At 39.0% G+C, this 23,603-nt stretch overlaps 1 protein-coding gene across 6 annotated transcripts in view; it reads right to left on the bottom strand.

Moving 5' to 3' along the window:
- The window catches only part of col11a1a (collagen, type XI, alpha 1a), a 99,829-nt gene that overhangs the window by 26,687 nt on the left and 49,539 nt on the right, over positions 1-23,603 (bottom strand). For all 6 annotated transcript variants that reach the window (XM_078938660.1, XM_023950175.2, XM_078938661.1 and 3 more), the window contains 20 exons: positions 23,533-23,586; positions 23,399-23,443; positions 21,293-21,346; positions 21,073-21,180; positions 20,941-20,994; positions 20,353-20,406; positions 19,397-19,441; positions 19,205-19,258; positions 19,038-19,082; positions 16,349-16,402; positions 13,832-13,885; positions 9,267-9,320; positions 8,905-9,012; positions 7,520-7,609; positions 6,484-6,537; positions 2,278-2,385; positions 2,088-2,195; positions 1,682-1,735; positions 819-872; positions 363-470 (listed from right to left, as the gene is read on the bottom strand). In XM_078938660.1, coding sequence (XP_078794786.1) covers positions 363-470; positions 819-872; positions 1,682-1,735; positions 2,088-2,195; positions 2,278-2,385; positions 6,484-6,537; positions 7,520-7,609; positions 8,905-9,012; positions 9,267-9,320; positions 13,832-13,885; positions 16,349-16,402; positions 19,038-19,082; positions 19,205-19,258; positions 19,397-19,441; positions 20,353-20,406; positions 20,941-20,994; positions 21,073-21,180; positions 21,293-21,346; positions 23,399-23,443; positions 23,533-23,586 — 1,359 coding nt within the window. The remainder of the gene's footprint in view (positions 1-362; positions 471-818; positions 873-1,681; positions 1,736-2,087; positions 2,196-2,277; positions 2,386-6,483; positions 6,538-7,519; positions 7,610-8,904; positions 9,013-9,266; positions 9,321-13,831; positions 13,886-16,348; positions 16,403-19,037; positions 19,083-19,204; positions 19,259-19,396; positions 19,442-20,352; positions 20,407-20,940; positions 20,995-21,072; positions 21,181-21,292; positions 21,347-23,398; positions 23,444-23,532; positions 23,587-23,603) is intronic.

The following is a 23,603-nucleotide window of genomic DNA, read 5'->3' on the forward strand; positions in this document are numbered from 1 at the left end:
AAACAAAAGAGACATAGTTCCTATCTGACATGTAAACAAAATATCCTTTGTAGTCACCTAAGTTCATGTTGATTTTTTAATGTTTTCTTTATTATTAATATTTTAAAATCACAATTATTTGAATTAAATTGATTTCTGAGGCTTTAAATTATTAAATTGTTCTATTGGTTTTAAATGGTCTTTTCTTTTTCTGTTTTGTACATTTTTTAAATCTGTATTTCATTTGATAACGTTATAAAAATAAATTTAAAATGTCTGAAATACAAAGCACAATGTTTTGTTTAATGTATTCAGTAAACAGAGTCCAAGTACAATACACATTCAATATTTTAGGCTAAAGTATTTTTAGTTCATGTACAAACCTGCAGACCAATGGGTCCAGGTGGTCCAGGGAATCCTCTGGCACCTTCATCTCCCTTCTGCCCAAACATACCCTGCTGACCTCTGGGACCTGGCTCTCCATCTGCTCCCTGAGAACCAACAGCTGTTTTAGCCCTCAGCTTTGATAAATTCTTTAAAAATAATAACCACAGTTTTTGACTATCTGCTGCATAGCATTCATCTTTTTTTCTGACATATTTGTGTTGGGAACGGGTGGGGTTGTAGAGGGGGTACTGACATTTTAAAATGTGTAATTCTTCAACCAAAATGTCCCTTGCCTCAGAGAAACAGATCCAATTATGAAACTGCAATCTACAACTGACTATTTCTGCACCGTCTGCCTTTTGATAAATGCTGGATGTCCTACACTTTAAATCTTCATGTGTCATCTAAGATGTTTTCAAAAGTTTCTGTTTTTTAAAAACTGTTGTACTTACAGCAGGACCTGGGGCACCTACAGGTCCTTGGACACCAGCAGGCCCAGGAGGACCCTAAACAAAGAAGTATTAGTGAAAACAACAGTGAAAAATGTGATTCATGTAGCAGATGAAAGACTGGATTAACCCCTTGACACCTGAATTTACTACCAGCTACAAAAAAAATTACTTATGGTTTATTTTTTGCGTAGATTCGCGTAAACTGAGGTAATCTTGGATAAAGTGAGTTGTTTTAGGACTATAAAATAAGAAAAACTTGCGATGTGTGATATTAGTGATCAATATTGCGGTGCTGATATGACTTGCAATACATGAACAAATAGCAAAACAACTTGTACATAATTTCCATTTCACTGCAACAGATTTATTTAAATAAAAGTCAACCTGACTAAAATTAAACTCCAAATAAACCTCGTTGTTGACCGTTTCATTGGTCAACAACGTGAAAGGCTCCTTTTGGTTAGTCAAAGAAATAAAAGGGAATCTATCCTATTTGTTTATGCCATGTAGGGGTCAGTCTGATTTGTCAACAACATGAGGGAGTCTATTCCACTGGTCAACTGCGTAATGGGTCCATCTGATTGTTCAATGGCGTGAAGGGGTCTATCCAATTGGTCAGATGCAAAGAGCTCTCTTTTTGATTAATCAAATACTTCAAGCTGCCATGAAATTGGTTTAGCATGTGTGTAAACATTTAAGGTAAGAATTTATTGCAGCTTATGATGTTCTTTATCGATATGCTGACAGGCTGAAATTGTGCTGACGAAAAATTTGTGTTTGATTGTCCAGGCCTAGTCAAGGGGTTAAACACACTCAAATTATGAAATGTGGTGTATCCTTTGTAAGCAGCAGCCAATACCCACCTGCTCTCCCTTGTCACCCTTGCTTCCTTTCTGACCCGGCTCCCCAACCTCTCCCTGGGAAAGAAAAAGACCCGAAGTTTGTGTCTCAGATTATCTTTTTTCTTCTTCTAAATATCACCAGAATCACTAAAATGCTCACATGCAGACAAACAGATTCAGGTGGAAGAATCATTTCTCAGTCTACAGTTACAACGTCCGCCTTTTACAGTCTAAGATGGTAACCTTTAAGAATCTGATAACTCTGAAAGACAACAGTAGTCTATTTTGCATTTGTGTTATTTATAGAAGAAAGCTTTAAGAAATGTTATTCACACAGTCACTGACTCACACTCTCATTCGAATTCAGTTAAGAGATACAGAGGTAACTCTGTATTGTGTAAACAACACAATGCTGGGTGTGACTGACCTTGTCACCGTCCTCACCAGGTGGCCCCTGGGGTCCAGCAGGTCCGGGCAGACCAACAGGACCCTGAACTCCATCACGACCAGCCGGACCTTGAGGACCTTTTTCCCCCTAGAAGCACAAATATAATTTATTGTTGCAGGAATTTAAAAACTTGAGGTCAAAAACAGATTAGATTGGAATAAATACTTACAGGTGCACCTTTCTCTCCAGCAGGACCAGGGGGACCTTGTGGACCAGGTCTACCAGAGAGTCCAACTGCACCGGCTGGCCCAGCGGAACCCCTCTCACCAGGGGACCCCTTTAAGCATGAGACCATTAGCGTCATATTGGATCAAAAGAAATGACTGGAAGCTTTTGTTCCATTCAAGAAAGTCCTTGTGTTGTTTGTCTGCCCACACGCTGAATCTGACCTGCACTGAACAACAAGCTCGGCCATTAAGACTCTTAAAACTAAAGTGAGTCCTTCTGCTAATGGATCAATACACACACACCACCACACAAACAAAAACCTTTAAAAGGAAAGTGTGGAGAAAAAGGAATACACAATAACAGGGCGTTTTTAGGTTCTAATGACACACAGGGAAAGGCCTAAACAGCTGCTGAAAACAGACATGTCTGTCCAAAACAGACTTAAGCTGGATCATTTTTTCCTGCAGGAACTAATCAAAAAAGGAACTGAATCTAAATCCAAAGACCTGTACGCTTCATTAAAGACCCACTCAGATAATTTTGATCCACTGCAAAAGTGTTCCCAGTGGTCTTTTAATTATGATTATGCCGTTTTAGCCAAAATAAAAATAAAAATAACAGTTGTTTTCTAAGACATAGTTTGTGTAAAGCTGCAAATTTTTAAATTCACCACTGAGTTGTGGCACAGTTAGGGCTAAGCATTCCCATCCCGCCTTCCCCTCCTTGTTGCTGAGAGCTCTCTGTTTACACAATCTCATGTTAGCTTGCACGCCTCACACCCCCAATCCAACATTACCAGTACAAAAAAAACATTGGAGGTTGTACAGTATTGAGCCAGACGCCAGCTCAGACGAGGAGAACGAAGACGAACTTTATTTTTCAGAGTAAAGTCACTTTTTTTGCACAGTTCCGCTGGGGGTGCGACTTGAACTCAGGTGTGATTTATACTACAAAAGATTCATGGATCTATTTGTGTACAAGTGGATGCATCAGGATGGGGCGGAGCAGGGAGCTTGTGGCCCACTTATCGTATTTTCTAGGTCACAATAACGACATTTTTCAAACTACATTTTTTGCTCTGATCCTGATTCACAATTTGAATAAAGACATACTCAAAAAAAATGAATTTTAAGTTAATGTCTTTATATGTCCTCTGTCATCAGAAAAATGTTACGAGAACAAGTTGAAAACCCCAAAGACACAATTTTCATGCGAGTGGATCTTCAAATCTATAGCCTTTTTCTGTAGACGGAGCATTCATGAACGCTACAATACATCCTCATCCACTGAATATTTCACTCACATCAGGATAATTTGGGAGAAACAGAACCAATCTTTTGGAAAAAAAAAACTTTATACGTGCCGTTCATTTGACAACAATTTGAGGCCATTTCAAAGCAGACGATGAAGTATTAAACATGCAGTTTTATTAAGAAGTGTTGAAAGCCTTATTTTGGCAAAGCTGTAATCAATGTGCTGTCTGACACCACCTTTAATATGCACAACCGGAACAATTAAAGCAAACATGGGAAACCACAACACTAAAAATATGGCATTTTGTAAAAAAAAAGGCTTCATTACACAACTGGTTCAATGGATAATGAGAAAAACAAAAAGAGAGAATCCACAGAGACTGGAAGCAATTATTGGATCTGATAAGAGATACACAGGAGCATCACAGTGATGTGTGTGTGTGTGTGCGTCTTTATTTGATTATTTGAGCTCATGTGCCAGGAGGAGGCACTGGAGCAAACAGTCTTGATCCCCAGCTACTCAAGTGGATGATCAGATTGTAAACGGATGTGCGCAGCATGACGAGATGAAATATGCAGCTGCTTTCACTGGAAAAATAATAGATAAATCACAGATGACACGGCCGTGATGACTTAATGAGCCTGAATGTACAACACGTGCTCTCGGGCGACCCAGTGCGACAGAACTAATTCGCCGTGCTTGATTTTCTCCTCCATCGAAACGGCCGCATGTCAGCGGCTCGTGTCTTATTCGTGGTAGCTGTTATGAGGTATTTAACCTGGAGAAACAGGATATCAATAGCGGGAAAGCAGGAAATGCTCCTGATCAGATATTATCAATAGCAATGAAAGCTGGTGAAAATAACGCTGCATACGCACCAGGCATCTGACGCGGTTGTCCAACAAAGCTAATGCTACTATTGCAGCTGTAGTATTAGCCAATTGAAAAAAATAAATACAAAATGCTATTATTAATGCTATTAAAAATTGTCTGAACTGCACAAACTAAAAGGTTAAGCTCTAATGGACCTTGTCACGTTTCCGGCTCAGCCGGCGCGGACTTTGAGTGCAGCGGCAAAGGAAAGCGAGATATTTGCTGGTCGTCAGTATATGTTAAATATATCATCAGTTCAGAGAGAAAGTTAACCTCTCACTGCTTGTTTTTGTTCAGATGATAAAGCAAAAGTTTGTCTTAAAGAAACCAGTGCAGTGATGTAGAACATTTAAGCTATGTGACCGGAACTTCTTTTTTAGGCGTGCACTATCCCTGTGAGTTATCACTTTTTAATCCACACCCAGCAACCAATTAGAATCAAAAATTCACCCGGATCATGGTATAATTGCATAAAAACTAAATTTAAACTAACTAAATTAAATTAAATATGCATAAGCTGTGGAATTCTCAACCAACCTAAAATTTTGAACAGCTCAAAACCAAATTCATGTAAAGATCTGATGGCTGAAACCCTCGACCACATCTGTGCACATCGCCGAATGACGACTGCAAGAATGCTTTTTAAATTACATATTTCACGAATGTATTGCAAAAGACTGAAATTTCACAGGTAGTAAATGCGCAAAACGTACTTCGTGGCTGTGTGACATGGCCTTAAAATTACAGGCACTCCACGCATCGTGCATCCAAGAACGCGCTACACATGTGTTCAAGCCCATAGTGTTCACACTGGACAAGCAGGGAGGGGCTTCTTTTTTGTCTTCTTCTTTTGCGAGTGTTTACAATCACGTCTGCCACGTACAGTGGAAAAAGGCTTGGTGCAAAATGTCGAAACGGTGCAAATCTCATGATTTGGGCACGAAATGGAAACAGTTTGTTTCATTACTAGCATCCTCACAATGACAGATATGGATTATCATCATGTCAGGAGAGTAGCCTTGGTTTATCTTTGTTTGAAAAAGAAATGCGGATAGATTCCCTTAGGCTCGTCAGCGTGTCTGGAGTCATCAGATAAAGCAGCTACAATTGACCTGGTTTCAACTTGTAATATACTTTCAATATGCGTTTGTTTGCAAAAACCTGCGAAGCTACGCATAAATGCAAAGGTTTTGATCGCAAAAGCCTGTAACACACATTTACTTAAGCTTTCGATTGGGAGTGGCCATTTAAATGCGTATTGCCGAGGTCGGTGTGTAAATACCTCAAAAAGCAGAAAACAAATTGTTTTCTGCGGTGGCCTTGGATTTCGAATGACATCAACAAATCACAGATCACAACAACAATTAAAAAAGCAAAACAAATATTAAACAATCATTTCACAAAACAACATGACATTATAGAAATTAAAACAAAATTCCAGAAATCAAAATGAAATGGTAAAAAAAAAAATAAGAAGCCAGAAAAGATTAGGTATTATGGGACGTCACTGATTGGAAGATAACAGTTGAATTTTAAAGATGTTAAGCAGAAGAATGTTTTGCCTTAACTGTGGTAAAAAAACCTTTGGCAGTGGGTGTGGCCAGAGTCTTAAACATCTTCTCTATCCTAAATGACTTCTACGTAAAAAAGGTGGACAAACATCATCATCCAATCAGTAACATCCCATATTACCTACCTTTTCTAGTTTCTCATTGTGTTTCATATTTCAACATTTCATTTTGTTTTTTTGGAAATTACCTTTGTTTTCCATAATGTTTTTATTATGTTCCTTTTTTTATTTTAATTTGTTTTTTGGAAAGTACATTTGGGTTTCTGGAATTTTGTTTGGATTTCTAAAATATAAGGTTTTCTTACAGTTTGCTTTGCTTTTTTTTATGTTGTTGTGGTCTTTAATATGTTTTTGCGTAGAGCTAGTTGTCGATGTAATTTGATCTTCAGGGCCACCGTAAGTTTAGAGTTTAAGGAAATTTCCAAAATCTTAAAAAACAGGGTAAAGTGAAGCCTCTTTTTCCTCCAAAAAACCCCAACGGTATAAAACCCAGTTTTACAGTGTACGTACCACCGGACCAGGCGGACCCTGGGGTCCCTCCGCTCCCTTCAGACCTGCAGGGCCCTGAGGTAAAGAGAGAATATAGAAGCGTCAATAGCAAAGCACTGAAATACTTTGAAGCATTGCATCGTTTTTGCACAATTTAATCAATTTTTGCCTTCAAATCTAAAAACCCCCACATCTCAGTTCTTTGAAAAGTTCAAACATTTTTATTCCAGTGCATCACCTGCACAAATGAGAAGACAAATACGTGTAAATAAATATGTAGCAGCAGTTTAGTGTGACATAACACAATTCCTTTTTCTTGTGTATCTAAACCAACTTCTGTTTTGCACAGGCAGGAGTTTTTAAAACGCGTTTGTATGTCCTGTGTGTTTATCAATGACCAGGGTTTGTGTCCGTGGCTGCGGCTCCCCAGTGGGCCACAAAAACTCACGGTAGTATGGATAATGAGCTTCTGCGGGCTGGAGCTGCAGTAAATTACAATCGCAGAAAACAATCAGGAGGGCTGCTGTCCTGCAGCGTCTGACTGACCTTGAGGATGAAGGAAGCAAAACACTTTGTCTCCAGAGACTACATCCATTCTCAGCCATACCAGGCCTAATTGCCAACTCTCCTCGCTTAATAATTTATTTGGTAAATAATGTAAACAGAAACAAATAACTCACTAGCGCTAGAAATGCTGGCACTGAAAAATGAAAAACAATTGAAGTCCTTGAAAGTCTTTACAAATGAATCCCTGTACAACAGTACCAAACTCTGTAATACGCGGCCATTATCCACCGCAGCAGTTAAAACTGTGGAGTCAGTGGCACCGGAGCAATGCAGAGGCACGCCTGTTCATTTGTAAGACGTCGCTTTGGATTTCCTCTGCGCCGGATTGATTTCTACGAGTGAATTCCAGGGCTGCTGCCTCTAATGAAGTGAAAAGCTCGAGATGGATGCTGGTTCATTTGTTACATTGCAATGTTCCATCCTCTCCTAGCAGCAGATCGGTGTTGAGCTAAACTATGATGAATAGCTGCAGGTGGAATCGAGTTCCTACCGTGGCGCCAGGTAGACCTCTCTCTCCTGGAAAGCCTCGGAGCCCAGGGGGACCATCTTTACCAGGGGATCCTTGTGGTCCAGGATCTCCCTTTAGAGACAGAATCAAACACGTTTTTTAAAAATGTAATTCAAATTCCGAAGATCATTTGGTTTAACCACCATTGAGCTAACATAATGTGCTGTACCATATTTTCCACAGACATAAAAAATCCTTGGAAAAATAAAACAAAAAGGAAAACAACGACAGTGCACCTTTTATTCCAGAGCACCCTACCTATGGATTGTTTCTGGTTGTGTTTTTTTATGTGTTTCTACCAAGATTGGGGGAGTAGTGTGTTTTATGTGTTTTGTGGTATCAGTCTGTTTTTTTTACGTGTTACTAACAAGGTTAGGTTAGGCTAGCGTAGTCAAAGTAATGGTTATTTTTGGTTTGTTTCTGGTGAAATAGAAAAGCAGCTATAAATAGTTTCATTTTACAAATTATTTTCTAAATAAAAGCCACCAAACAAACAAGAAAAGCAGAAAAGTCACAATGGTGCTTTTTCTTTTTCTTCTTTTCTACTGGCAGACTTTTCTGCTGGAATAAGAACAGAAAAGTAGGACCTAAAGGTTTCAGAGGATCCAGGCTTTGTTGCCAAGGTGTCAGCAACGTTCCCTTAGCATACTGATGCAAAGGTCTGAGCAGAGTGGGAAGAAAGTGGAGCTGTGAGTGGCGGAGGGTTTGGACTGTGCAGACAGACTTGATTGAACTGTCTTCTTGAGGAAGATGGGGAGAAAATAAAAGGACCAGGCATGGGGGGTTGAAGGATGGCGGGGTGGGAAGCTGAAGATGCTCAGAAGGTTGGATTAGAGCTGGACAGGAATCCACAGTGGAAAATGGCTGCTGTTAGGTCCAGATTGACTTTTAAATTGACAGAAACAAAAAAAAGCCAACAAGACAATAAAACAATGTGCTTTTAAAATCTACAATATTGCAATATTAATTATTATTTCATAGAATATTGCAATGATTATGAGCTGGAGAATGATGAAATATGTTTCTGGGTAAGTTTATTGTTCCTGGTTTTATTTGCTAATCTCCTGAGCTAGTTATTGAGTTTACCAAGCCCTCGAGAGACATAAATGTACATAAGCTCAGCAGGCCACACATAAAAACAAATCACCTCTTCTTGCTTCCAGCTTGCTTCCAAGTAACTTCAATTTTCAGCATCTCATTAGATAGTTGAAATCTATATCAAGCACCACAAAACGTTTGGTCCTAAACTGAGGGTAGGTGGCTATTAATCTGTCAATATAATGAAGAAAAGATAGGCAAAGATAGGATAGAAAGTTTTTTTTGTGAGCTTTTCTTTAGTATTCCAATACTCCTCCATAGGTTCATACCTTGGCTCCTTCTTTGCCAGCAGCACCTGGAAGACCCTGCTCTCCGGGTGGGCCAGGGGGTCCAGGATGTCCTCGTTCTCCTACAGGACCGGTTTCACCTGTGGGCCCCTGAAGTGTAAGCACATATGAGAATTATTACCAATGATACCATACCTAATTACCAAAATCTTACCAATCCATAAAAAGAAACACTGAACTTTCAGTTTGCCTGTACAGGTGTTGCATTTGCAGCTAAAGATCATGCAGCCTTCTGTTATGTTGCTTGCTTTGTCTATCAAAATTGACACTTTTTGGCAACCAGTTAATATAATTGACTCTAGTTATCCAAGACTATGTTTACTATTTGAAAAAAAGATCCTTACCTGTGGCCCAACAACACCTCCTGGACCCGGTGGACCAGTTTTTCCTTGGAATCCCTGAGAAAGATCAGAAAATCTTGTTTAATTGATTAGTAACTTCTGAAACAACCTGTTAGCCCTCTATAAATAAATATAAACATATGGATGGTTATTGAACATTAAAGAGTCAGAATACTTTCGGATGTCTGTTTGGTTGATATTGGCCAGATTGCTGCAGACTTGTATCCCAGTAAATTCTGCCTTAAACATCCAGGCTAACAGCCAAGTTTTAAAAGCCCTGAAAACAAATTTTCCTAATGAGACTTTGTTTTAACTAATTACTTTTCAACAGAAATAGTTTCATGATTTGGCAGAATGATAATGGAAAAGGCCTAAACAAAGGTTTTTATTAATAAATGAGTGTTAAGAAACTTCAACGAAAACTACAACCAAAAGTTTCTACCCCTTCTGCTTAAGATCAAATATTAGAAGGGATACAAGCCTGGCATGCAGCCTTCATTCCCAGGTATTGAGGTTTCTAGCTCAGCACAAGTCAGATGAATAATTCACTTTACATTGGCATGAGTCAAACCCAAAGAATTAAGCAAGACATTTTTTATATGAAGCTATTGGATGAATAAAGGCAGCAGTAAAATGTAAAAACTTGGCTTATCCACAGTCATCTCATCATTTAATGAAGACATTTTTAAAAGGGATTATTTAAACTGTTGGCAAATTTCTAGACATGATCCTTAGATTACCAAAATGGACAATGAACAGATCAATGACTGATAAAAAGTATGTAGATGCATGTGATACAAACATGCATTGTACCCGAAAGGGGGTTGACCTGTACAGGTGCTGTGTGTGGGTTTTTCGGATTGTGTGGGCCCGTGGAGGGTCACAGACAGGAGCGTCTGACACGAATCTGAAGGTGTGTCTCTGTTGAAGTGTGTCAAAAATTATTGTTCAACGCTGGTTTACATGGAACCGTTGACTGTGGATCTCATTCACAATTCATGGCAGACACGGACGATCTGGAGAGATCAGGTTTATTTATTTTAAAGAGCTCTACACAAGCATCAGTGAGCATGCCTTCATGTCTGGATTCATAACATCATTTAGAGTCTCTCCCAGTACGGTGAGGTTCACCACCTACTGCAATAGCTGCATATGAAGCTGCCTTCGGTGGTTATTTCGTCTTTCAGGAACCGAGCTTGAGGACTTGTTGTCCCGCATCAGTCCGATGAGGAAAAAAATAATAATATAAGAATAAAATAAGACGATCTTTTTGTTATTCTCTCGATGCAAGCAGGAAAAGTATCTTAATGTTCAGGAGAAGGATGATCAGATTCTCCACCAGGTTTGTTTTGGACTCACATAATCAACACGCCACAGGCCAATGTATGTGTTGACTCATCTCTCATCTCTTGACACCTAAAACACCTTGATGCCAGGCCGATGCGCTGCGCTTGATGTTAAAATCGCCCCGCAGGACCTCTGATTGAGACTGTACATGACTTAACATTGAAACTGGAAACCGTAGCAGCTGCGGCAGCCAGCCCCCCACCCCACCACCCACCCCAAACACCAGCACAGTAGCAAATAGAGAACAACCGCCCGACGGGCATATACATCTGCCACCCAGGCCAGGACCAGCAGGAGCCCCCAATGCCAGAGAGCAGGGAGGCATAAGGGGAGAGAGAGTGTAAGCCCCTGCTCGATCAGAGGAGCAGCCCCTGCCGCGCCAGGAGTTCTGAGCATCCCTCCACTCCAACCCCAGGCACGAGCCAGGGCCACACCACGCTCCAGGCAGCCACCTACCCAGCCCACGGTTGGTCCAGGAAAAAGAGGGGGCAGGGGCCGGCCACCCCTGCCCCATTGCTGAGGGCGTGGTACCCCCCCCGCCAGGGATAGGGTAGGGGACAGATGATCAGAGGTCCCACTTTCCTTGTGTAATGTATGTGGGTGTGTGTGCATGTATGTGTTGGAGTGCATATTTTTGAAGGGTAAAGGGTGTGTGTACCAAAGGGTGCAGTTATAATTGGTGAGAGTACATCTCCTGATTACTCACAGTGATGTCCAATCACCCTCCCCACCAAGGGGCCCTAAATGTCCAAAGTCCAGTTAAAAGTGGCGAGTAGGGCACTGAAAGGACATCTGCTGCTTGCTGGCAGTGATGTCCAAGCGATCCCCCTATACCAAGGGTCCTACATGTCTAAGGTGCAATTAAAACCGAGAGGGGAGGGGCCCGTTACCATACGGCAAACATGGGAGGGGGACCACTGCCATGTAGCTCCTCCCCCCAATGTGCATTGCAGGCTGGACCCCCCATCACCCTAATAAGTGGTTGTAAGAGGAAGGAGGGTAAGTCGGGGCCTGTCTGATTTATGGAGATGCATAATTCAGTGGAAGCCGTTGTCTCTTAACAGCGTCTGCCCTGACTCGGACCCACCGGTTCAAATCTTGATTGACACTTCTTCAAATTCAACGTGATGGACACCTTTGAGCGTTTCTTTCACTGCCGTCCATTTCTATATTGGATGCTTGTGGTCCCCGTTTATCAGCTCATAAATCTGCACACATTGATAAAGGACTATCACCGTTGCTCGGAGTGCAGCAAAGGCATGGAAGTGCTTGTGTGTGTGTGCTGAATTATCTGTGGGAAAGAGGCGCGAGGAAAAGGGGAAGAATTAATGAACGAGGTGATGATCTGTCAAGCTTTTAGCACAGTTTATTGCCCTCTGAGGCTCATCAAGCCAAGCTTTGCCAATACTCTGTGAGGACAGAGAAATCGAAGAAGTGCACCTGATTGCAGCCTCAAATCAGATTAAAAGTAGTTTTTTATATTTTGCTAATGTGAGAATAATCGTTAATCCCACAGGATTATCTACTGATAAACTAAATCTAGGCTTCAGATCTCAAATAGCTATTTATGTTGTAAAATGCATCAAGAATGCACATGGAAATGCTAAAGCTCTCTACAGAAACATTCCAACTTGTTCAAAAAGTTTGTAAAGTAGGTCAAAACTTTTTTAACTGCTAAATTAGTAATAACAAAGCTAACGTTGATAAAGGTGTTTATGGCTAAAGCCAAGATTAAAAAAATTTGAAGAGTCCTAATGAGTTAAAAGAGTCAAACATGTTTTTTTCATGTAGAAAATAAAGGACAAAAAGAATGACAACTGATTCACAATAGTTTAACTTTACTGTCAAAAATAGCATCAGATATTAAATCTTCCAAAAAAGCTTGTGATAACTGCTAAAATGTGCTTCTGTTGGAAAACTGTAACCGAGAAGGAACCGTCATCTCAAAAATGATCCAAAATCTTCATAAAACTTAGACAAAAAGTGAAATAAAAACAAAAAAATGTTGAAAGAAAATAAAAAAATACATGCGGCCAGCGTTGCACTTTTGTCTCGGCCACACAGACTTGGAGGAAGAGTTAAGGTTAGGGTTAGGTTTAGGGCTAGGGTTAGGGTTAAACCCCCGAATGGATTCTGAGAGTGTCTGCGTCTGCAGCTAGGTGTGACAGCTATTGGGACTTTATCTTAACAGTAACAACATTTAGCCTTATATGCAGTTAAAATATCAGCGGGCAGTGCAGCAATGTGCATCTTTACATGAATTTCCATCATTTTTTGTGCTCTTCGCACGTAAAAACGTGCGATTGACAGCCTAAAATAATATCATAAGAGAGCACCAAGTTTGCTGACTTATACAAAGTTTAAAGTATTGAAGGTAAAAAATTGTCTTTAAAAAATCAACTTAGAACTTTTTAAACTGATTTATAGCTTTTACCATCCATTTTTGAAAAATGAATGCAATGTTTTTCAAACATTATACAAGTTCCAAAAACCATATTAGAAAGTAAAGTATGAATTAATAAATATACCCAAAAAAGGAACACACAAACGAGACATAAAAACAACAAATGTTGTCATGTCATATTTACACAATAACAATATCTAGTTGCTGATGGAGACTGCTGAGAAAATAAAACAACTTTTATTATGCAGCTGATCACTTTAAATTGAAGGAAATATTCCGCAGCCACATGATTCTTTGAGACTAAAACTAAGGACGGTATCTGTCGGAGTACAAGTCGTGTTTTTTCAGCCTTTTAAATAGGATTTTTTCTGTGTTTACTTCAACTTCTAGTCCAAAAATACATTAATCTGAATGATCTTAAAATGCATTCTTATACTGAGTAAAAAACAAACAAAAAAACAACAGCAGTACTGACTACAGGTCTTGTAGACTTCTGTTTTGTTTGTTTTACAGGACACGCCAAGCCCCTCAGAGATTTGTTTATCACTGATTGTTATCCCAAGCATGAATAAAGCCCACAGATAAAATGCAAGGCGGAAAGATAGTTGTGACTTGCGGCTCACCGATACGGTTGGTGAAATCTATCCTGCAAGAGTAAAGCCTGAAAAAATTGATATCAAAACAAATGTTATGCTTTTCCCTTTTAAGTCACTCTGAATTCCAGGCTTGATTCATCATTCAGCATCAAGTCAGAAGTTGAGTCTGAGCAAACGTGAACAAATCTACTGACACCCAAAACACAATAATGTATAGTCACCGTTTCTCCACGCTGGCCAGGGTGTCCAGGCAGCCCATCCTTACCAGGCGGTCCCTGTCAAAACAAAATCACCAAACACTTATTACAAATATAAAATGACTAAAGACAGATAAAAAAATGCTTCATGTTTCATTTCAAGGCTTTATTTCATTTGTAACACAATTTTACAAAAAAATGACTAAACTTCAATGACAAATAAAACCAGCAGTTTTGTTTTTCACTGTAAAAGAAATAGCTATGAATTTCACTGGAATCAATAGGTGGAAATTGCTGCTTGTCTGCTGTTTAGACTGGATAGTGAGAAAATGGGTTTTGCTTCAATAACGGATAGACTAATGATCTGTGCACAGATTTAGGGGATATTGTTATATAACAAGCCTAACCTCATTTACCGAATCGCTCAAACTGAATCAATCGAAACTTATTACGTTAGCAAAATGGCACAGGGTTCAACTCTAAGAATGGAAGGATGCAGAGAGGAGACAGACTTTAGATCAGTGCTTTTCAAAGAGGTGCCTGTGGGCCACCTGTGGCCCAAGAGCAACTTGAGTATCTCGTGAGCTATCTTCACACCGGGCATGTTCATGAACACACTATAAGCGTGTTTTTCATTTAGTCTATGGTGTTCACAATAAAAAGCTAAGAGAGGCGTTTTCTTTTTCTGCTTTTTCTACTGTTTACTAGCGCATGACCGTCCCCCACAGTGGCTGCAAAAAGCCAAAGCGGTCCATATCTCACAAATCTAGCTCCAAGCTTTTTCTTTCAAAGCTCTATTCCGATACGTGAAAGTCTTGGTGTCATAGCAGTCTGGGCGGGAACAAACCGCAATGATTGATTTCTCCTCCACGATCAGTTTTTCTATTTTTTTTTTACTTGTCCTGTCCAACAGCTAGGCAGGCAGATGAGAGCTGAGGGCCTCTTGTGTTGGACATATTTTCCTTCAGACAAACCAAAGGTATGTCTGAACAAACCCCTTTTGTAATTGAGGCCAAACTTTATTCATTTCAACCATGATTGAAAATCTTTGGTGTTGGACCGGACGGAAAAGGAAAGAAGGGAAGAAGAGGGAGGGATGTCGGGGGGGGGGGGGGGGGTGATAGTGAGAGGGGGGGGTAAGACCATGAAGCAGCATAGAGCAGACAGGTTTACTGGTTGTTTATCATTACGGTACAGTTCAAATGTAGTACAAAAAGGGCGGGGCCTGTTCACACACACTCAAATACTATCAACACACCTGCTAGCTGCAAAAAATGTTCACATGTCAACATGTACACAAAACAGATAGTGTTCACGAACGCATACCTATGCCTTTAAACCAACTAGTGTGAAATCTTTCATTCATTCAATCATGCAAACTATAAGTGCAAAGGTGAGCTAACACCTGTGCTCAGGTGAGTGTTTATGTTCTTCTAAAATGGATGGTGGAATGTGAAAAGAAGGAGGAGGAGCGCCCAGCCACCCCCACACCCAGACCCCCGCCGCACACGATCAGTTTTTCTAACGACTGGCACTTCCGTGGAATAAAAGGGAGGCCATACTGAGTCCCTGATTGGTCAAAGTTCAACCAGGTTAAAATTGCAACACGTGCTCAATGACCATTTGTGCATGGAGCCAAAAAAAGGTCGTAGAATCTTGCATATGCAAATTTGTGGCTTTCCATGGCCGCCTTACGTATGACCACATTTGTCTAAAGAACTTTTCACGCATGTACCACCGATGTATAACTTTTACATTGTGTACACGGTGCACACATCATGTTAAATTACATAATTGATGCATGAATCAATAATAAATTGCCTATAAACGGTGCAATAATCACACACAGTTCATGTTCTGCGTTGATATACGCGCTGCATGTTTTTTTTTGTACTTTTTCTATGGTTTTAACATGATTTGTGATACATCTGTGAAAGTTTCACATATAGACCTCAACGTTTCTCACTTTTTCCACATATTTTCACGTATGACCAAATTTTTATCTGTGCAATACGAGCAAAATTGTACGTGGTGACTGTGTGACATGGCGTTTAACTCCATTGTCAACATTCTTTTGTCAACCACATTTACGTTACAATTAGCGTAATTCCAAAGGATTCTGAACCTTTGTCATTACTAATCATACAATGCAGGAACCATTTGTTTGCAGCTATGTTGCACCGACAGCTAAGAACGATGTCACCAGAGGTTTACAGTAACACATTATTCACAACAAACAGCATGTGCCTTAAATTCTTTAACCAAACTCATGCTTTTCTAAATCTAAACTTTTTTTATTTTAGTGTTCTTTTAATACTGATACAATATTATACCTTCTATTACATTTTTGTTACCATAACAAAAATCATGTTTTTTGTTGCTGTATCTTTAGAAAAAAAAAAGAAATAGAATTTCAAACAAGCTAGCTTTTTTTTTTTTTTTTTCAGAGTAATGTTTTGTACATTTTTTGGACAATCCCTTTGCTCTGGAGTTGATGGTTTTACTGCTACTGATGAGGTTCCAAAAGGGAGAAATACTTACAGGGGGGCCCTTTGGTCCGGGGAAGCCCACAGGTCCCTGTGGTCCTTGAGGTCCCTGCAATCAACAGATGAACACTCAGAAATACCAAAAACATTTAAGTTTAAGATTTAAGAAAAGTTTAATAGGAAGGAAAAAAAACATATTCGCAAAATTAAAAATGCTGCATCCTGGGTAATCATAGAGCAGCCTAATTAGGCAAATCAAACCTAATTAAGCAAAAAATAAGAAAACATTTCAAACAATTTAATTAAAGCAAGAACACAAAGATGAGTTTGTAACATCTACCAAGATTGTTTTTGTTTGGTCCACCGTTTATATCAGTTTTACGTAAAAAGAAGACATTTTTATAAAAATTCTAGGACTGTTTATTAGCATTTCTGTAGCAAAAGCCTCATTCTTTATTAAATAAACCAGAACGGCTATATTTTAATACATAACTTCTTTTCCCAAACTCTATAAGGACGCATCATTATTTTTAATAAGTGTTCACGCCTTTAGATATATATCAGCAAATATACACGTGTCCATAATTGCTCTTCATTTCAAAGAGGAAAATAAATAAATAAATAAAGTATGTGACACGAGGAAAACCAAAGAAGGCTAAAAGTATTCTTCAGATATTCAAATATAAACCTGATCAAATGATGCAAATGGCCCGATGGAATCTTTTGCATTCAAATATACATCTCAAATCTGTGAGTTTATCTTTAATTCATCAGGTGTTGCTGTATTTCCCTCCAGTGCTGCGCAGTATCTTTATCTGTCTTTACATTCTCAGTGCAGGGGGATGACAGACAGAGGCAGTCAGTCAGAAATGCTGCATCTGACCTCCTTAAATGTCACAGCTCTGGATCTAAAGAGCTGCCTTCCATCCACTTTAAATCGGACAGTTAAAAAGGTTGATAGCTGCCTATCATACTTTGGTAGAAAATTACCAGCTAAAGAAACATGAGGTCTTTGTAAAGTTATAAAGGGCGAGCCGTTAAGGATTTACATAGAGAGAGTAAAGTATAAAGTCCGTGTGAAACTTGGGCCGATAAGCTGCTGCTGAAAGATTACGTGTTAAAATGAGAACTGGCACATTTGGGAGCTTAAACCTGCATTTGGGTGTGACTCACCCCGCTGTTGACAAAAGAAACCGATGAATCCAAGCGCGATAATGAGACCAGGCATGAAGAGCTCCTGAAGAAAACTAATGCTGCCTGTGACTTCCTGACTGACTCATTCATCTTCTTCGAGATGAAATACATGTATCTTCTGAACCGAGCCAGATCAATACCTCCTTAAACTTAAGCCACCAAATTTAAAAAACAAAACAAAACAGAGCATTAAATTTGATCAATTATTGATTTACTAGATACATATTTAACTGTATTTAACACTAAATGAACTCAATAAATATATAAAAATTATGATATACTAAACAAAAAGGCATATTTGGTTAAATGATGATATACTACGGTCCGGGTAAATACTCGATTAGCTGCTGGGTGTCTATTAAAAGGGATAATGCACACCTGATAAAAAAGTTCCAGTCACATAGCCTGCGCTGTATCTATACCACGTAAAAAAATTGTCCATTTTTTGTGGAAAAAAACGAACAAATAACAAGAATAAAGTACTAAAAACTGATTGAATATTTTGAATATTTATTTCTTTTGTAATTGACCATGATATAAGCGGGTTAAAGCCCTTTGAAGTGTGCATTATCAGAATTAACGCACACTGTGGAAGCCTGAACCATTTGAAGCGAAGTGCGTTAATTTCTGATAATGCACACTTTACATACATATAATAAGTTATTGTGCATATATATTTTTAAACAGGAGCAGAGCTCCAGTGGGGCCAAAGGGGATAGTACCAGCAACTCTCTCCCAAATTTGTGAGACAATATTAATATTATTACTGACAAAGATTAAGACATCGGCAATGCAAGCTTCTTTAGGCATTGCAAAAGTAAGCAATATTTTCATTGCCTGTACTGTGTATGCCAGGCGATCTCGGTCCTACCTTATTGGAAAACTCATTAAAAATACCTCATCAACAATAAGATAGCACAAGATAAAGCAAATACTAGAAATATCCAAAATTATGTAAAATGTATCTTTTAAATAAAAATATATAATATGCTCAACATGATTTTATTTGTATTAACTTGAAACCACATAAAATGGAGAAATTATCTACCTACTTAAACTAAACAACAAAAATAAAAATAAATTGTTTAAGGTGTTCAAATAAAATTGAAATAAATGTTATTCGATCTGGCTTCAATCACCATGGCTTCACTTTCTGGCTGCACTGCCTCTTTTAACAACCATTATTTCGTGTTACCAATTGTTCTAAATATTTTACATGACAATTAATGCTATTTATATATTTGTTCTTATTATTTCTATTTTTATGCTTTATTTTTATAGTTTTTATTTGTATTTTTCCGTATTTTTCGGTCTGAGAGGACAGAACTGTCGTCTGTTCTGTATGCTAACATATTCATAAATAAATATATATTGCACATTTAAATATAAATAGATTTAGCTACAATTCAGATTTAACTTCTTGCCTAAAAAAAAAAATGTATTCACCTTGTATTAAACTTTTTAAATCAGTTAAGACTAATATCTCAGTATATTCCTATATTTTCTAAATTGCAAGAAGAGCTCATAAGCATGCAGAGGCGGGAACTTACTCTCTCTCCAGGCGGGCCTGGAGGACCGTCGTTCCCTGCTGTGCCCTGTAATGCACAACAACGCCAGGAATGTATTTTATATTTAGCATTAAGAACATGAAACTCATCATCAGTAATAAATATTCTATTAAAAAATCTTGAACTCAGCAAAAATGTTTCGTCTTTACCTTGGGACCTGGCTTCCCTGTTGGGCCTCTAGCTCCGCGAGCCCCACGAGGGCCCTAAAAAGGAAGCAGAAAGACAACTTGAGGATCAAAAACATTCTGTACATCGAGTTAGTTAGTCTGGATAAGAGTCAAAACTGATTTGACCTTGTTTACTGGGGCATTTTATTTATTTATAAAGACAATAGAACGTACTGTTGGACCTCTTTGTCCTCTTGGACCCTGTTTGCCAGCAATGCCCTGTTAGATATCAACAGAAAACATGTCAATCACACAGAGTATAACTGCGTTTGTACAATTTACAGAACTTTAATGTTGTTATACTAACACTACATGCTAAAGACATGAAGAAATTCAGTTCAAGAAGACATATCATATTATTTTTTTTAACTTTTGTGTTATTTATTTCTCTCAAAAATCTGTTTTATGTTGGTAAAAAGACAGAGCACCATTTTTTTAGTAGGAACATGATTTGTTTTAAAGGACAATGAAGAAATTGTTTAAATGGAGGACAGAAATGAATGAATGGGGTGATGAGAGAAGCTGGAGTTACTCAGAGCCTGGAAAAACATGGTGCGAATAAAAAAAAACAAAACCCTGCTTAAGAGCATTTTTGATGTTGAGTATACGATAATCTAAAGCAGTGGTTCTCAAACTGTGGGGTGCGCCTCCCTTTTGGGGGGCACGGAGGCATCTCAGGGGGGGCGCGAGTGGGACAAGACAGGGAAGTGGGGGCGAACATGGATGTCAGACCGCATATCGTTGTGAGGAAAAACTTACCAAATCACTCAACATATAATTAATAATATCTACATCTCAATAAAACTGACTTTTGCAAACATTTTTTTATGGGGATTTTATACAAGGGTTTATAATAACAGAATTTTCTGTAAATTCTTTGATGTTAGTGGGTTTTACAGGGTTCCAAAGTCCTACAAAAAGGAGAAAATGACCTATTTTCATGCCCCGAATCTAAACTGAAGCCTCTCTACAGGATAACGGATAAACACACACTACTTCGTTCACGTCATAGGCCTTATTTCCCTTCCCAAATCACCACACAAATGTCTTCATTGTCGCAATCATTTTCCTGAGATATGATGCAGGTCGTTCATATGCAGTTTGCTCAGAGAGCGGATGTGTTTTCTTACCCTTGCACCCTTCTCTCCATTGGCTCCTGGGAATCCAGGGAATCCCGTTGAGCCCTATCAACAGTAAAAGAATTACACATAGTAGATGAGAATGAGGGGAAGAAAAATGAACTTTTTGTGTCAGCACATATATATTTATAAATCTTCTTTTACTATTTTTCTTTTCTTTTTTGGGTGAAATGTAGCAGTTTTTGTTTTAGCTTCCATAAAAAAGAATATTCAATGACTTGAGGTGTCTGACAAAATGTCTCTCTAGAGGTCATGCAGAGGATTTTCATGAACCAACACTTTACACTCAACGCATGTAAACACAGAACAGGTACACATGAGTCTTCATTCATATTCTTACCTACATTGCAGAAACTCCTCACATTGTGCAGCAGGACATTCAATAAAGACCCAATCAATGAGAGCAGCAAATGTGTGCCAAACGCAAGACTTATGTCAATATGACTAATAAGCTCGAATCCCTTTAAAATAAAATACTACAGCACAGTCAGACTAAAATGTTAGACTGTTGAAATGATCAAATGGGTTTGAAAGTGGTGTCACCTTCAGAATTAAAAAATAAATAAATTTTATACTTACTTTTGGTCCCTGCCGTCCTGGATAACCTGGCAATCCTGGAACACCAAGTTTGCCCTGCAAAAGAAGAAATGTGCGTGTAAAAATAGGTAAGAAAGAGAATATTTCAATTTAGTAGGAAAAATAAAGGAGTACCTTTTCTCCAGCTGGACCCAGGGGTCCAGATTCTCCTGTGGGGCCAGCTCTACCCTTAGGACCCTCGGGACCGTCTTCTCCACGGGGCCCAAGGAGACCAATCTCACCCTGGTTTTTTACAAATGTCAACAGAAATTGAATGACAATGAATTACTTTCTTTGTACTGAGTAAGTCAAATAATGGTCATGTATGACAGGATGAAGAGTTATGCAGTCTCACCCGGTCACCTTTGATTCCCATGTCCCCCTTAAAACCTGGGAAACCATCTTCGCCCTGGGGGGAGGGAAATGACAAGCCGTTAATGTTTAGTTTATCTGTTTTTCTATTTGTCTTTAGTGTTTCTCTAAATATTGCAAAAATATATTTATTATGGAAAAGACAAGGCTCCAATGGATCAAAGAATTGCTGCTGCCCTCTGCTGGCCAAAGACCAGAACACATGAGCAGCAGGTTGGAAAAAGGTGTGGACAGTATAAAAAAAATCCAACATAATCTAGATATAATCTGCTTGAATTGACTTCCATGTGTCTATACAAAATTTACAATAAAATGAAAAATATATATATATTTATATTTCTCACCATAGAAATATACACCAACATACAACAATAAAAGAAAAAGCTGCAAAAAAGTAGACAAAAAATGTTTGGACAAAAATTGAAAACTACAAAACTTGGTTCTGTTAAACTAAAAATGCACATATTTTCACAAAGATAAACAACCTAAAAGTTGTTTATGAAACAGAAAAAAAATAAATTTTAGTATCTAAAATTTCCTCATAATCTGAAACTCTTTCTAAGACATCAAGTAGTCAAAGATTGACCAGAACCTCTGCTTCCCCTCTGACACTTAGTCTTTGCTGTCTGCCTCTTGTCCACAATTTCATGCATAATGCAGCACTGACCATTTCATGCCTTCAACTCGCTTCATGAAGACCCACCAGGTAGAAATGGTGCACACACCTGAGGTAAAGCCCATCCTTTATTCATGACAAATCCTTTTTTTCTCTCAAAGTTTGTGCTTTTGAATCTCCAGCTATAAATAATTCAATAAAGAAACGACAAGAATAGCTGTCACCGCAGTGAGAACAATACCCTCCAGTCAGATAATAGACTTTACAGAGCTGCAGAACAGCATTGATCTTCAATAAAACTCATGTATATTTGAGAACGCTTCGCTTAAATTATACATGTTGACACAGTCAAATACTTCAAAAGCACTTGAGACTGATTGTAGTGTCCTTTTCGGGCAAAAGCGGAAAGCTCGACAGCTCACTTCCAAAGGCGAGCCGCCAAGGGTCACTTCAAGAAAGTTTCTGACTCCGCCGAGGATGGAGATCCACTGACCTCTGGGTGCCATTCAGCTCGCAGAGGACGTTCTCTGCGGCTCCAAGAGTCAAAACGAAACGAGCAGGCAGACAGTTCACGCTGACTGCAGACCAAATGTCTGTGATGTGAATACATTCACCGCCAAAAAAAGGGAAAAGCTTTGTATTTATCAGGCAAATGTTTGCAGGACTTATAATGAGCAGCATCAAGACCCCTCAGCAGTCCTGGACTGCAAGGACCAGATTGATTTAGCAATTCTTCATTGTTTCTGCATCGTTAAGTGAAAATTTGGCCCCCGCCATATGCTCAAAAACTGGTGAAAATCAAATTTGGGCTTAATAAAGCCCGCTCCCCCAAATCTACTAACAGGTTATGGTTATTATGGGATGGCCACGGGACCTATGGCTTTGCTGGCCGTTTTGTGGCAAAGTGAGAAATTTGGTCATTTTTCACATTTTTTGCACAACATGGGAAAAACTTTTATTTGATCAATCTTGATCCCAACCAGGTCAAGTCTGCAACTACAACAGAAGTTTGGTTGACCTTTGACCTCAGGAAGAGGCTGCCATCTTAAATTGTCCAAAAGACATATTTAGTACCAGGTACAAATGTAAACTCATCCCAACTCCTCAGGCCTCATTGGTGTTCCCTTTTTACTGTTAGAATATTGTGAGAATTCAATATATGAATCACTAACATACAACATGACTAAATTAGAAATGTTGGCATGGTTATAAAAAAAAAACCTCCATTGCCACGGAAATCCAAAAATGTACTTTTGCCGATTCTTCTGAAAATGACATAGAAGTCTTCATCACCCCCAGGCAACCAAAAAATTAAATGGTTGCTATGGAGATAAAACCAAAGCAAAAGGTTATGAAAAAAGTGTCAGTTGCGCAGCCAGTGAGGGCGGGCCAAAAGGGGGGGCGGGTAGTGTCTGCAATGCGGCTTGCGTGTTTGGGTACCATTTGCATTTTCAACAGTAAGAGCGAATTTACCTTTTCTCCCTTGGATCCCTTGAGACCCCGGACACCATCAGCACCCTGATGAAACCAGATATGAATCACAACACGATGAGTTTTTTTTTAATTAAACAAACAGAAACACCAAAGGAACATTAAATCCACAGTACCTTAACACCACGAGGGCCGGGATATCCGATTGGACCCTGTGGACCCAGTGGACCCTGCAGAAAAGAATCAG

The sequence above is a fragment of the Oryzias latipes genome, chromosome 20 (assembly GCF_053564925.1).
Source record: "Oryzias latipes strain Hd-rR chromosome 20, Olatipes_Hd-rR_3.1".
Classification (NCBI taxonomy): Eukaryota; Metazoa; Chordata; class Actinopteri; order Beloniformes; family Adrianichthyidae; genus Oryzias; species Oryzias latipes.